General features: G+C 31.6%; 1 protein-coding gene across 2 annotated transcripts in view; it reads right to left on the bottom strand.

Moving 5' to 3' along the window:
- Positions 1-325: 325 nt before the first annotated feature.
- The window catches only part of LOC137623025 (tetraspanin-2A-like), a 14,970-nt gene continuing 1,737 nt past the window's right edge, over positions 326-13,558 (bottom strand). For both annotated transcript variants that reach the window (XM_068353645.1, XM_068353646.1), the window contains exons 3-7: positions 9,193-9,390; positions 4,608-4,787; positions 4,049-4,126; positions 3,476-3,583; positions 326-1,894 (exon numbers count right to left, since the gene is read on the bottom strand). In XM_068353645.1, coding sequence (XP_068209746.1) covers positions 1,829-1,894; positions 3,476-3,583; positions 4,049-4,126; positions 4,608-4,787; positions 9,193-9,390 — 630 coding nt within the window. In that variant the 3' untranslated portion in view covers positions 326-1,828. The remainder of the gene's footprint in view (positions 1,895-3,475; positions 3,584-4,048; positions 4,127-4,607; positions 4,788-9,192; positions 9,391-13,558) is intronic.

Here is a 13,558-nt window from a genome sequence, read left to right as displayed (position 1 = left end):
CCATCGTTCAGCATACATTCTTTTTTATATAAAACAATAGAAAACCATCGTTCACTATACATTCTTTTTATTAGAAAATAGGAAATAATTGAATATAATTGAGTATTAGCTTTGTGTCTTTTTCGTAGAGTTATAATCTACCCTTTTCATACAGAACCAAATTTTGGGAGAGAAGCACACAAGGACTTTCCACGACATCATTTTCATTTCCAAGAATTTTTAAGACAACAAGACAATAAGTTATCTTTTCTTGATAACTACGTCTGGGTATTAAACAAGGTATCTTTATTTGCTATCTAATAAAGTAAGGAAATAACATAGAGCAGTTTTAACAAATATTTATTTGCTTAGTAGTTTTGTAAGATTAAGCAAATTGTAGACAATACTTAAATCTACAACTTATCAGCTAGAGACAAAAACTCAATATTTTTCGAGAGAGAGAGAGAGAGAGAGAGAGAGAGAGAGAGAGAGAGAGAGAGAGAGAGAGAGAGAGAGAGAGAGAGAGAGAGAGAGAGAGAGAGAGAGCAGGGAAGTTTTTAACAGAGAAGGAATAAGATACAGTCCTTCATATGCTTAAACATAAAGATAACGTTCATATCTGGACTTATTTCACACTATGCAAACCATGCATGATAATTACTTATAAAAAATCTAATACTAACCAGAACGAATAAAATACCTTATGAATTAATTCAAGAAAGTACCTGTGTACTTAAGGAAAGAAAGTACAGTAAATGTATGATTGTAATGAATTTTTAAAATATTTTTTAAGGAAGTTTAATACAAGCATAAAAAGATGCCACTGATTCTAGTTCATGGAAAATACAGTAATGTATGATTGTAATGAAATTTGAAAACATTTGTTAAGGAGGTTTAATACAAGCATAAAAAGATGCCACTGAAACTAGTTTGTGGAGAGTACAGTAATGTATGACTGTAATTAATTTTGAAAACATTTGTTATGGAAGTTTAATACAAGCATAAAAAATGGGCTACTAATTCTAGTTTGTATCAATAACCATTGCTGATGTGCTATTGAAAAGGTCTGACAATTTTGAAGTTATGTAGGGATGGAAAAGGTAGAGAATCTAAGAAATGTTTCATTTGCCAATAATTAAATCTATGTGCTAATTACCTCATAAAATAAAATTCTGATTTTTTTTTCTTTTTTTACAATTAGTTTTATGATTATGAAATTGTTTATCGAATAATTTTGAGGTCGTATGCACAGAAAAATTGCAGAATCATAAATAAAAGTAGAAAATTAAAAATAAAACTGTAAACAAAAGTCCTTGCAAACAAAAGGATGATAAAGCAATTTAAATATAAAGCATCCTTTGTCCTAAAAATATAGTTGTAGTAACTAAAAAAAATATCAGAATAAAATCTAAAATGCAATTATACTTTTCTTAATTTTATACATAATTTGTAACTGAAAAAAATACTAGCCTTCTATTCTTATTCTTTCTTATTAGTTCACGTTAAAAAATCTTTAATTAAAAAAAATACTACTTAAAGTAAAGTGCTTTATACATTTACTATACATTACTTTGTTACCATCTATAGATAATAGCTAGTCATTATGAAACAATTTCTTATGAACAATTCCTTGCATCTGATACGAAATACCAATAAATTATACTACTGTTACAAGCTATAAAAAAGACCAATATTTTACATTTGTTAATTTATAATTGCTAATAATATTCTTCCTTGTTACAAGCTATGGAGAGTAAACCCATCTTCACAAGTGATGTTACTTCGTGAAGAATTTCTATATAAAGTTCTCTTTGATCACCAAAATGGCACAAGCAACAGAATTCCTCCATCACTGACCACTCTTGACCTCTCGGACTCCTTGCCACATGCAGAAGGCAAACATCACAGCAAACAGCTGAAAGGAAGAGAAAGATTAATGGTTCTACTCTGTATGGATGTAAAATGAAAGATTAATGGTTCTACTCTGTGTGGATGTAAAATGAAAGATTAATGGTTCTACTCTGTGTGGATGTAAAATGAAAGATTAATGGTTCTACTCTGTGTGGATATAAAATGAAAGATTAATGGTTCTACTCTGTGTGGATGTAAAATGAAAGATTAATGGTTCTACTCTGTGTGGATGTAAAATGAAAGATTAATGGTTCTACTCTGTGTGGATATAAAATGAAAGATTAATGGTTCTACTCTGTGTGGATGTAAAATGAAAGATTAATGGTTCTACTCTGTGTGGATGTAAAATGAAAGATTAATGGTTCTACTCTGTGTGGATGTAAAATGCCAGCCCCCCCCAAAAGGTACAAAGGCTTATTATATAATAGAAAGACCATAATATTGCAGTAAACATAGGCAAAGTAAAGCTGGGTCATTATGTAAATGATTGAATGAGTATAATCTGAAATGACTGTCAAGTTGGAGCAACTACAAAGCACACGTTGTTTGGATTTAAATGTTTAAAGGTCGCTCATGAGTGGCAGAGGCAAGGGACAGTGACATTGCCCTATCGAGCAGGACAATGCCCTAGAGACGGATCATATACACATATGATCAGCACCCAAGCCCCCTCTTCCCACAAGCTAGGAACAAGGAGGGCCAGGCAATGGCTGCTCATGACTCAGCAGATAGACCTATAGCCTACCCCAAAACTCCCATCCTTTGTTCACAAGGATGGTGAGGTTGCAGCAACCAAAGAAACTATCGAGTTTGAGCGGGACTCGAACTCCAGTGATGGAAAGATATGAATGCTATCTCTGTCTTTTGATTTAGTCCTTTATTCATTTATTTAATATTGCTTTTTTAAGGAAAGTCCAAGTCTATAAAGCTGTTAATCTGTTAACATTATTACTAAATCCCCGTCCTTTACTTGAAGGTTTATATTACTAGAAAGACAAGTTATCTAATTCAGGAAACACATCAAAGTGCAGAGTTCAAAGTTCGTTATCCTTTTAAGAACCAGTAACTGCTTCAAATTCTACTGAAGTGAGAAATTTCATAATAAACTATTAAAAATACTTATGGCAGCCTGTTCAGCATAAAAGCATTTGCTGCAAGTTAGAACTTTGGAAGTTCTACCTATTCAACTACCCGATTAGGAAGATTCCACAACTTGGTCACAGCTGGAATAAAACTTCTAGAATACTGTGTAGTATTTAGCCTCATGATGGAGAAGGCCTGACTATTAGAATTAACTGCTTGCCTAGTATTACGAACAGGATGGAACTATCCAGAAGGATCTGAAGGTAAAGGATGATCAGAATTATGAAAAATCTTATGCAACATGCATGGTGCCAGAGATTAATATATAGATCAGGAATAAGAAATTTAATAGACCGTAAGTTTGTGTCCAACAAATTAAGATGAGAATCAGCACCTGAAAACCAGACTGGAGAACAATACTCGAAACAAGGTATAATGAAAGAATTATTAATATCATTTATAACCACTAAGGTAACTAATTAAAAGCAAGAAACTAGCTCACCTGTAGGAAGCACAAGGAAAGTGAAAGGCCAGTCATCCAACCGGTTCGAACCTCCATGTACTGAGAGAAGATTTCTCCGCATGAGTCGATGTATTGGTTTCCAGTGACCTGTTAAAAATAAGAGGAGTTTACACGAAACCTCTTTCATTATTTCATTTTAAAGATTAACTCCTTTTTTTGTCATAAGCATATACCTCTTGGATGCATAAAGAATTAAAGGTACATGACTGTGCATTTGATTATGACTTAAGAAATAAAGATTGCCTCGTTAATCTTTTAAATATCATAGCGTAAAAGAATATATGTATATATATATATATAAATATGTATATATATACATATATATATGTGTGTATATATATTATATATATAATTGTATATATATATATATATATATATATATATATATATATATATATATATGTATGTATATATATATATATATATATATGTATATATATATATATATATATATATATATATATATATATATATATATATATATATATATATATATATATATACATACTGTATATGTGTGTGTAATCAACCAAAAGCGTATATATTCCTCACCTGGTCCCTGCATGTGTCTGGAACAGGCAAATGAATGGCAGCGTAGTCAGCTGACGAATATCCTCCACAGCAGCCAACCTGAGAACAGATTTAAGCAAACTTAAGATTTAAGCAATCTTGAACGTAAGGCCAAGAGACGAAGTAAAATGTTTCATTGAATTTAATATATCATCTTTTATCAAAGCCTGTTGAATGGCAGAGGCCCCTCTCCACCCAAGCTAGAAAACTAGAAGGCCAGGCAATGGCTGCTGATGACTCAGCAGGTAGAAATATAAGCTCCCCCAAACCCACCACCCCCAATCTTGAGTTCACAAGGATAATAAGGTTGCAGACACTACAAGAAACAATCGAGCTTGAGCAGGTCTTGAACCCAAGGACCACCACGTCATCCTGTTACGCAGAACCTGAGAGACGAAAACATATTCACCCCTCTCCTGAGCTCGCAAGGATGGTAAGGTTTTAGACACTACAAGAAACAATCGAGCTTGAGCAGGTCTTGAACCCAAGGACCACTACATCATCCTGTTACACAGAACCAGAGAGGCGAAAACATGATTACCTGTTCTTGGATGATGTCGACCCCTCTCCTGGCAGAGACATCCCACTGGTACCGGTAGATGAGGTTCCTGAACTCCTCTTGGACGTAGGGGAAGAGACGGGTGTCTTCCATCCCGTTGTCCAGGAGGTAAGCTGAGCCACCGAGGAGTAGCAGGAAAGTGATGACAGTCATCACTTTGTACTGAGGAAACAATGAATAAAAAGTAAAGAAACAGTTTCTTAACAGAGGAGGCGTTCATCGCGGATCTTCAAACGGTGGGTTAGTTTAGTTTGATTTTTTATGGTTTTAATCCTTAAGATAATTCGTTTATATTTCAAAGCATCTATTAGAAATGATTGAGATTTTATTTATTAGAAACAAGTCATTTATGAAGTTTATTTATTTATTTATCATCAGATTTTTCTGATGAGCACAGGCAGATTAAATGGGTATTATTGATATAAAATTACATATATTTAGTTATAAAATTATCTTATTGATAACAAAAGTAGTGACAAAATAAAAAAAAAAAAATAACATGATTAAATATCAAAAGGACAACTTAAGTTTAGTAGCTTATGAATAATTTAATGGCGAACCTGGAGTGAATATACGAATTTTTATAGACCTCGGGATTTTCAATACCATTGTTTATAAATGAAAGTTTCACTTGGACACTGTAGTTTTAAGAAAAAAGTTAAGAATCAGACAAATTTTAGTAATAATAAGCTATCTTTAGTTACGAGAAATAATTAAAAATAAATAAGATGAGTTTTCAATTACATTTTGGGAGAGGTTATAAAGTTTTATTTATTATGTTTAAAAATAAAATAGCAGAGAATCACATTTTTTAGGATTGAATAATATAATTTATTTTCTATTACGTGATTTTAGTTATTAAATAATTTGAGGACAAATATATTATTTAGTCGAGTTTAAAAGAAAACATGAGAAAACAAAATCATATCAAAAGGCAATAAGAATTTAAGGTTTTATTAATGGTTTAGTGAGAGTAGATGGAAATTTGGTTTCAAATATAAAAAGGATATTCGAATTGGGCATTTTTTTTTTTTATAAAAGCATAATACTAGAAAAGAAAAAAAAAGAAAATAAATTTGGGAGATATCAGCAAACTTGTCTCAAGCTTTTAACGAAAAGCACTTTCTTTTTGAGCTCATAGAGTCCCCGTAAAAAAACTTAAAAATTATGATGAATATTTTACATATTAAACAGCAAATACAAATTATCATCTGACAGGATTAACAACAGTTTTTAGAATTAGGAAGGCTTCTCAAATGATAAATTCAAATAGTGTGTGTATGCTTGTGTGTGTGTGTGTGTGGTTGTATGTGTGTGTTTTAGAGAGAGAGAGAGAGAGAGAGAGAGAGAGAGAGAGAGAGAGAGAGAGAGAGAGAGAGAGAGAGAGAGGGTTATAACATTCAGTCTCTCCAATGAAACACAAGAAATAAACTAAAAGTCTTTTAACTTTTTATAAGCGCAAACATTTTTAATAGTTTTATGAAAGGGTAAAAACAATTATAATATGAAGTTTAGGTGCTGCTAACATTCTGATGTGATTATTCAGAAGAGAGATGGCTGGAGTCTAATGCAAGCATAAACATAGATGATACAAGCAAAACAGCCATAACCCAATATTGATTTAAGAAGCGTAAACAATTCTTGATTTAATCGACACCACATATCCACAGAAAACTTTAGGTCGACATCATGCATCCACAATTGATCCTAAATACACACCATGTACAAAAATGTTTCCGTAAAAAACAAAAAACAAAACAGTAAAATCATGGATTAAATGTTGCCAGGGATTTACTGTTTTAAAAACGGATATATGAATGTTAAGAAGGGATATTACTGTCATAAACCAGTAACAGATAATAATAAAAAAAAAAAGAGGACAAAGATTACGGTGCCTGTATTTACTGAAATGCGGCTGAGAACAGTACATTTTTACGGAGAAATTCGGATCAAAATTAGGGTTTCTTTAAAAGTGCAGGAAAATGCATTCAAAATAAACTTTAAAGTGACACCATACAACCACATTAAACTTTAGATAAACTTAAAATGTTCTGTAGTTCAAACACATTTAATCTTTTTCATCTTGGTATTCTAAACCAGTTTCTTCAAGGTAGGTTATTTCCATAAGAAAAGGAAATAATGACCGTAAATTATAATGTTTACAAAAAATGTGATAACAGCCAAGATTTGGTAAAAGATATGATTTCAACTGATCAGTTCCAACAGAAACTGACTTAGAATAAATGGGTTTTCTAAATGATAGACAAGACTTCCAACGGAATTGATAAACTCCACATACATCTATTTAAAGTATTTTTATGCACATCTTTAGAGCAATTTTAAGAAAACGTTCAGGTATTAAATCTTTAAATACCACTTGTATTAGTATGTGAATTAATATTGCCAGAAAATAAATTATCGTAATGAAACTTGAAAGGTATTTTTGTTACTTATACGTTACTCAAAGCGTTTTTCCTTAATCATATCATTTTCATAAACTTATTCATTAATCATTACACAAAAAATTACAGAACCCTTTGACAGAATTCTCTCGGACATAATTACTTTAGAATAATGATCTGATACAAAGAAAGAACTGTAAGGTATTTGTAACTTCAAACTAAAATATTACAAAACACACACAAAGCAAACTTACAGGACGCTCCTCTACAGATATATATTCTTATTTCAATCAAGTGATTAATCCAGTCTATGTATGCCGGACTGGAAATGATTTAGCTAATTGCAACGCCTCGTCTCGCATCAGTGACTCTTCAACGTTCATTGGTCCTTCTCAAATTGAGAGGGATTCCATTAATTTTTAACAAGCTTATCTTGATCTTTTGTTTCCGTTCTGATTGAGGTTTCATTTCTGCTTGATCTTTTGTTTCCCGTCTGCTTGAGATTGTGTTTCCCTTCTGCTTGATCTTGTTTCATTTCTGCTTGCTCTTGTGTTTTCCTTCTGTTTGATCTTGTTTACCTTCTGCTTGATCTTGTTTCATTTTGACTTTATCTTGTGTTTCCCTTCTGCTTGATCTTGTGTTTTCATTATGCATGATATTTTGTTTGCATTCTGCTTGATCTTGTGTTTCCCTTCTGCTTGATCTTGTTTCATTTTTGCTTGATCTTGTGTTTACTTTCTGCTTCCTCTTGTGTTTCCATTCTGCTTGATCCTGTGTTTTCCTTATGCTTGATCTTGTGTTTCCCTTCTGCTTAATCTTGTTTAATTTTTGCTTGATCTTGTGTTTCCATTTTGCTTGATCTTGTTTCCCTTCTTATTCATTTGCTTCCCCTTTGACTCGAACTCCTTCAGTAACCACAAAGCTAGTTTCCGGCTATGTAATTGCGAGTTCTTTATTTGTATGACAGTCGGGATCTATCGTGTCTGTGTGACTCCGTGGTCAATTTTATCTCGTGGTGACACTCTCTTAAGGTACTTGGTGGTTATCCAATAACTGCCTAGTAGCAGCCAACTGCTTTACAAAAGTCCTCCCCCCAGTGATATTTAGATACGAAATAAATAAGCTTAATGGGGTTACTAATACTTATGCTTAGCTGCTCACATAAGGTATTGAAGACTTGATGGACCATTTCACTTCATTATTCACTTTATTAACTTTTTTCATTTCCTGATATCGTACTTTTCTCAGATGGAATATAATGGATATTCCAGTTGCAATATTCCCATCTTCAGTCACTATCTCACCAATCTTTGGATATCCATATTTTCTCAGTTTCACTTAGTCATTATCTCATTAGATAGTTGATTTCATTTCTGTCACAATACACTAAATGGCGCCAAGTGATACCCCACTAACTACTCAAACCCTCCTACCAATAACAAAACGACATTTTACAAAACTTCATGTCAATATTTACAGTCACGTCCCCTGTGTCATTCCACGATGAGTGAATTTAGACAAAACTAGACACGAAATATAAACAAGACAGAATAGAAGGAATCTTATGTGAGATGAATGGTGTAATGATATCAATCTTTGCACAGTATATTTACAAAACTGCAAAGTCAGAGAAACTATCAAATTGCTATATACACTTAAAGAGAAAGAAAGAGGATATTATTTTGCATAGATTCTATATATTGTTTCTGGATGATGTTAATAGTATTGAAGAGGCTCATACTTTCTTCTAAAATCTATCTATCTATCTATCTATCCTTCTATCTATTATATATATATATATATATATATATATATATATATATATATATATATATATATACACATATGTATCTGAATCAGTTCAAATGTGTAATTTCAATATATTTTCAGAGCAAGAAACATAAGAAACAGAAGTTATAAGAATATGAATGATTATATATAGTTTTATTACTTTTAGGCTACGTCTGTTCATATGTATCGTCATTCAAACAGGATCACAAAATAAGTATCACTGGTCATTCTAGTTATGTCTCCTATTATTCTCGTGTGACATTTTGGTATAGTTTCTAACGTGACATCTTCTGACAGATCTTGCAGCCTTCAGTATAGACCTTTCAGTGAAATAGTTCCTTGAAGTGTACAGAAGAACCTCAGCTAGTACTCACAGCGATCAGGACCAGTCTAAACCTGAAGAAGGCTCCGCAGCAGCCGATAAAGCTGGTCAGCATGACCAGACAGGCAGAGGCCATGACGACAGCTACGGCGTTGTTATAGAAAGTCAAATTTAGGTTGCCCATGTACTCGCTAGAATCCTTGTTAAAGTAAACCCACAGACCGATGGCAAATACACCTGCAGCGGCGCACTAGAAGAAAACAAAAAGAGTTGTTATTATGGGATTCCAAAGAATAAAACCTCAATGTATGGACACCTACAGCGAGGATCATCCGTCGGCTGGAGAAGAACGCCCCACAGCAGCCCAAGAAGGCTGTGATCATGGCCAAGGTTGCCCCGCCCATGAGAACGCCCGAGGCCACCCAATAGTACTCCAGATTCAGGCTTGTTACGTAGTTCATGGTGTACTCGTTGAATCTTATCCATAGGCCTACGGCGAACATCCCAGCAGCAGCAACCTGTTTAGTTGAGATAATTTTGGGAATGGAAGAAAGAGATGTGTTAATGATCTGGAAGTTATTGATATTATTCCGTTTTCTTCGCCTTTCTTAATATTTCTTTAGAAGGCAATTTATCTCTCTCTCTCTCTCTCTCTCTCTCTCTCTCTCTCTCTCTCTCTCTCTCTCTCTCTCTCTGTAAATAATATGAGGAACTATCTGTGATGTTTCCAAAGTTGAGTTTCCGTGTTAATGATATGATTATGAATATCTAACATTTTGATGTTCAAAATTTGAAGATCGATTTAAGAATGAAAAAAAAAAAACACTTTAAAAAGTAAGATAATGCAAATTTAAATGAATAACTTACACACCTGACTATTCTCTTATTAACAACATCTATCTGAGAGAACAATGTAATTTAAACCTGCTAAAAGTAAAAGGATTAGTTAAGTGTTGCTGTTCTTTAAGCTTTCTATTTGAGAATATGGGGTTGAGCCTTTTTGTGACGTGTTAAGGTAACCAGTGGAGCATGACGCTACAAAAAGGATTCTAAATTCTATGGAACAAAGCCGTTGTGTCGTGGGAACCGTTGTCTTTTCAGTCTAATTTTCGACTTTTTTTAATTGTAAATTTAGATTCTTTTCTTTGAACTTTGCTTTAAATTGGAAGAAAATGAAACATAGAATTCTCATAAAGGAAAAATAAAATTCATAAGCTGATGTCAAAAGAATTCCTCAAAAATCTTCCATGAAATGGAATTGAACTTACACAGTTACGAAGGAAACCTAGTAGTTTGATATAAAAAAACTGGTGTATGCGATCCGTCAAAATGTCAGCTAAATATCTATACATAAGCACTCACACAGATTTAACCCTTCCCATCCACTCCTCCTTTCTTAACTACAATATGGCAGTTTTGGAAATTTGTGGTAGATGTGATGTCCGAGTGTACATCTCGGGGTAACCTCCCTATCACCAGGATATGACTACAACCTCTTCCCATACCCGAAGGACGGCGAGAGAGCGAGTAGTCATACGTTTGTCAATGGTACTCTGCGTGACAGGAAAGAAATATTTATACACACACTTTTATATATATATATATATATATATATATATATATATATATATAATAAAGAAATATATATACACTCACTTATGTATACACTTATACATATATATATATATATATATATATATATATATATATATATATATATATATATATATATATATATATATATATATATATATACAGCCAAACACTTCTCTTTATCATATAAGGGAGATGCCAAAAGCTAGAAATATATTGTGTCACATCACGAAAATGACTGAAACCAAAAAAATCTTATTTTCATTTTTTTTAACGCTCGAAATAAATATTTTCTGATGCTCCTTTGTTTAAGCGCTTCACGAACCAACCTTCAATGAAGCATCGGCCAAGGAAGCGTCACGACTGGACCAAAACTGTCTCAATTAAAAAAGAAATCTTCGAAATATTTTAGCCTATTTATTTCCTTTCCGATGAAATTGGGTCACTTCACATACGCATTTACTCATCTGTGAAAAATGCTGCCATTTTCAGACAATTGCGATAACAGAGGAAAGTGAAGGAAAATTCTTGTTTTCAGTTGGGTCACGATTTGTTCGACAAGAAGAAGAAGAAGAGGAAGAAGGTGGGCCAGAATGCAAAACGTTCAAGGGCAAACATTTAGGGATTGACTATTATGAGAGAGAGAGAGAGAGAGAGAGAGAGAGAGAGAGAGAGAGAGAGAGAGAGAGAGAGAGAGAGAGGCCCACCATGCCTCATTCTCTCCAATTGATTAGACAATATCGAAACAATCTGCTGCTATTTATTTTCTTTGAACTAGTGTTCTTACCACGTTTTCTCGGTCTCAAATATACATTTCTAATGTTTTCAACTTTCGTCATTAAACATTTATGCAAATAGATAAACAAAGTAGCTAATAGCTTTTATAAATAATTCTAACATCCACACATTACTTCCATAAAGGAGACTTGGCTCAACAATAATCTTTAATTACTTTTTATACTTTTTCAGAAATGATTTTCCCTCACTTATCTTATGATTCCTGTATGAATTGACATTTATTCTTTATAAAATTTCTAATTCACATTTATTTGCTTTAAACTATGTTAATGCACAAGCGCTAACGAGGTGTTTTAGCAATCTTGGAAGTTTTGCTTTAATGCCGCTGTATTGTCTGCAAATATTAGCCTATACACGGATTGAGGATGAAGTTATGAGCTTATCTAAAAAGTGTGAAGAAAGTCCTAGAAATTTACATCTTCTGTATCACACATACATACATAAATACACACACACATATATGTATGTATATATATATATATATATATATATATATATATATATATATATATATATATATATATATATACAAATGTGTATATACATGAAATCCATTTACATGTAAATCTATACTCACATACAAACACACACATAGACTGCATATATATATATATATATATATATATATATATAAATGTGTATATACATAAAATCCATTTACAAGTAAATCTATACTCACATACAAACACACACATAGACTGCATATATATATATATATATATATATATATATATATATATATATATATATATATATGTAAATATGTGTATATACATAAAATCTCTTTACATGTAAATCTATACACACATACACTGTATATATATATATATATATATATATATATATATATATATATATATATATATATATATATATATGTATATATATATATATATATATGTATGTATATATATATATAAATATATATATATATATATATATATATATATATAAATATATATATATATATATATGCTCATATCTATGTATGTATATATATACGAGTATATTTATAAAAGTGTGTATGTATATGTATATGTGCGCCTGCACATTATTCATTCTCCTTCGTACGTAAAAGTGCTGAACATTCCTCCAAATGTCCGTTACTCAAAGATAACAAACTCGACACGATACTGTTTTATCGCCGATATCTTTTCTGTTATCAGGCCGAGCTTTCGTTTACATCCTGGTTTGCGGAGTAATGACACTGACGTTGCCATACGAAGTTCAGAACATTCTCTTTGCATGACGAAGATCCCAGGAATTGTTACGTTAGTCATTTTTTTTTTGGCGTGGGGGAATCAGAGGAAGATTAGAGGAAATATTTTGAAATTAAGTCAGGATATTGCACTATTGTGTAATTTTATTTACTGGATGATATATATGTATACATATAAACACATTACACACACACACACACACATATATATATATATATATATATATATATATATATATATATATATATATATATTATATATGTATATATATAACACATACTCGTATATATATATATATATATATATATATATATATATATATATATATATATATATATATATATATATATACTGTACATATATATATATATATATATATACATATATATATATATATACACTGCATATATATATATATATATATATATATATATATATATATATATATATATATATATATATATGCACATAGTTATATGAACTTACTCATGTAAGAAAAAGACTAACTAATATCAACTCATAATATACTTTACACATCTTTCATTCCATAAAACTAATGAACCAATGAGTCACTTAGAATTGAAAGAGAGAGAGAGAGAGAGAGAGAGAGAGAGAGAGAGAGAGAGAGAGAGAGAGAGAGAGAGAGAGATTTTATCAGAAAGGGAAAGGCATATAGATATTTACGAGTAATTAAGATATTTGAAAAGTATACAAAATAATGCAGCGCTGATTAAATAAAAAATAGGGCTAATAAAGAGGACATTAAATATTCTAATAAATCGTAATATATTTAAAAAAAGATAAATA

Source organism: Palaemon carinicauda, chromosome 30 (assembly GCF_036898095.1).
Source record: "Palaemon carinicauda isolate YSFRI2023 chromosome 30, ASM3689809v2, whole genome shotgun sequence".
NCBI lineage: Eukaryota > Metazoa > Arthropoda > Malacostraca > Decapoda > Palaemonidae > Palaemon > Palaemon carinicauda.
The sequence above is the reverse complement of the archived record's forward strand: the minus strand, read 5'-3'. Positions and strand labels throughout refer to the sequence as shown.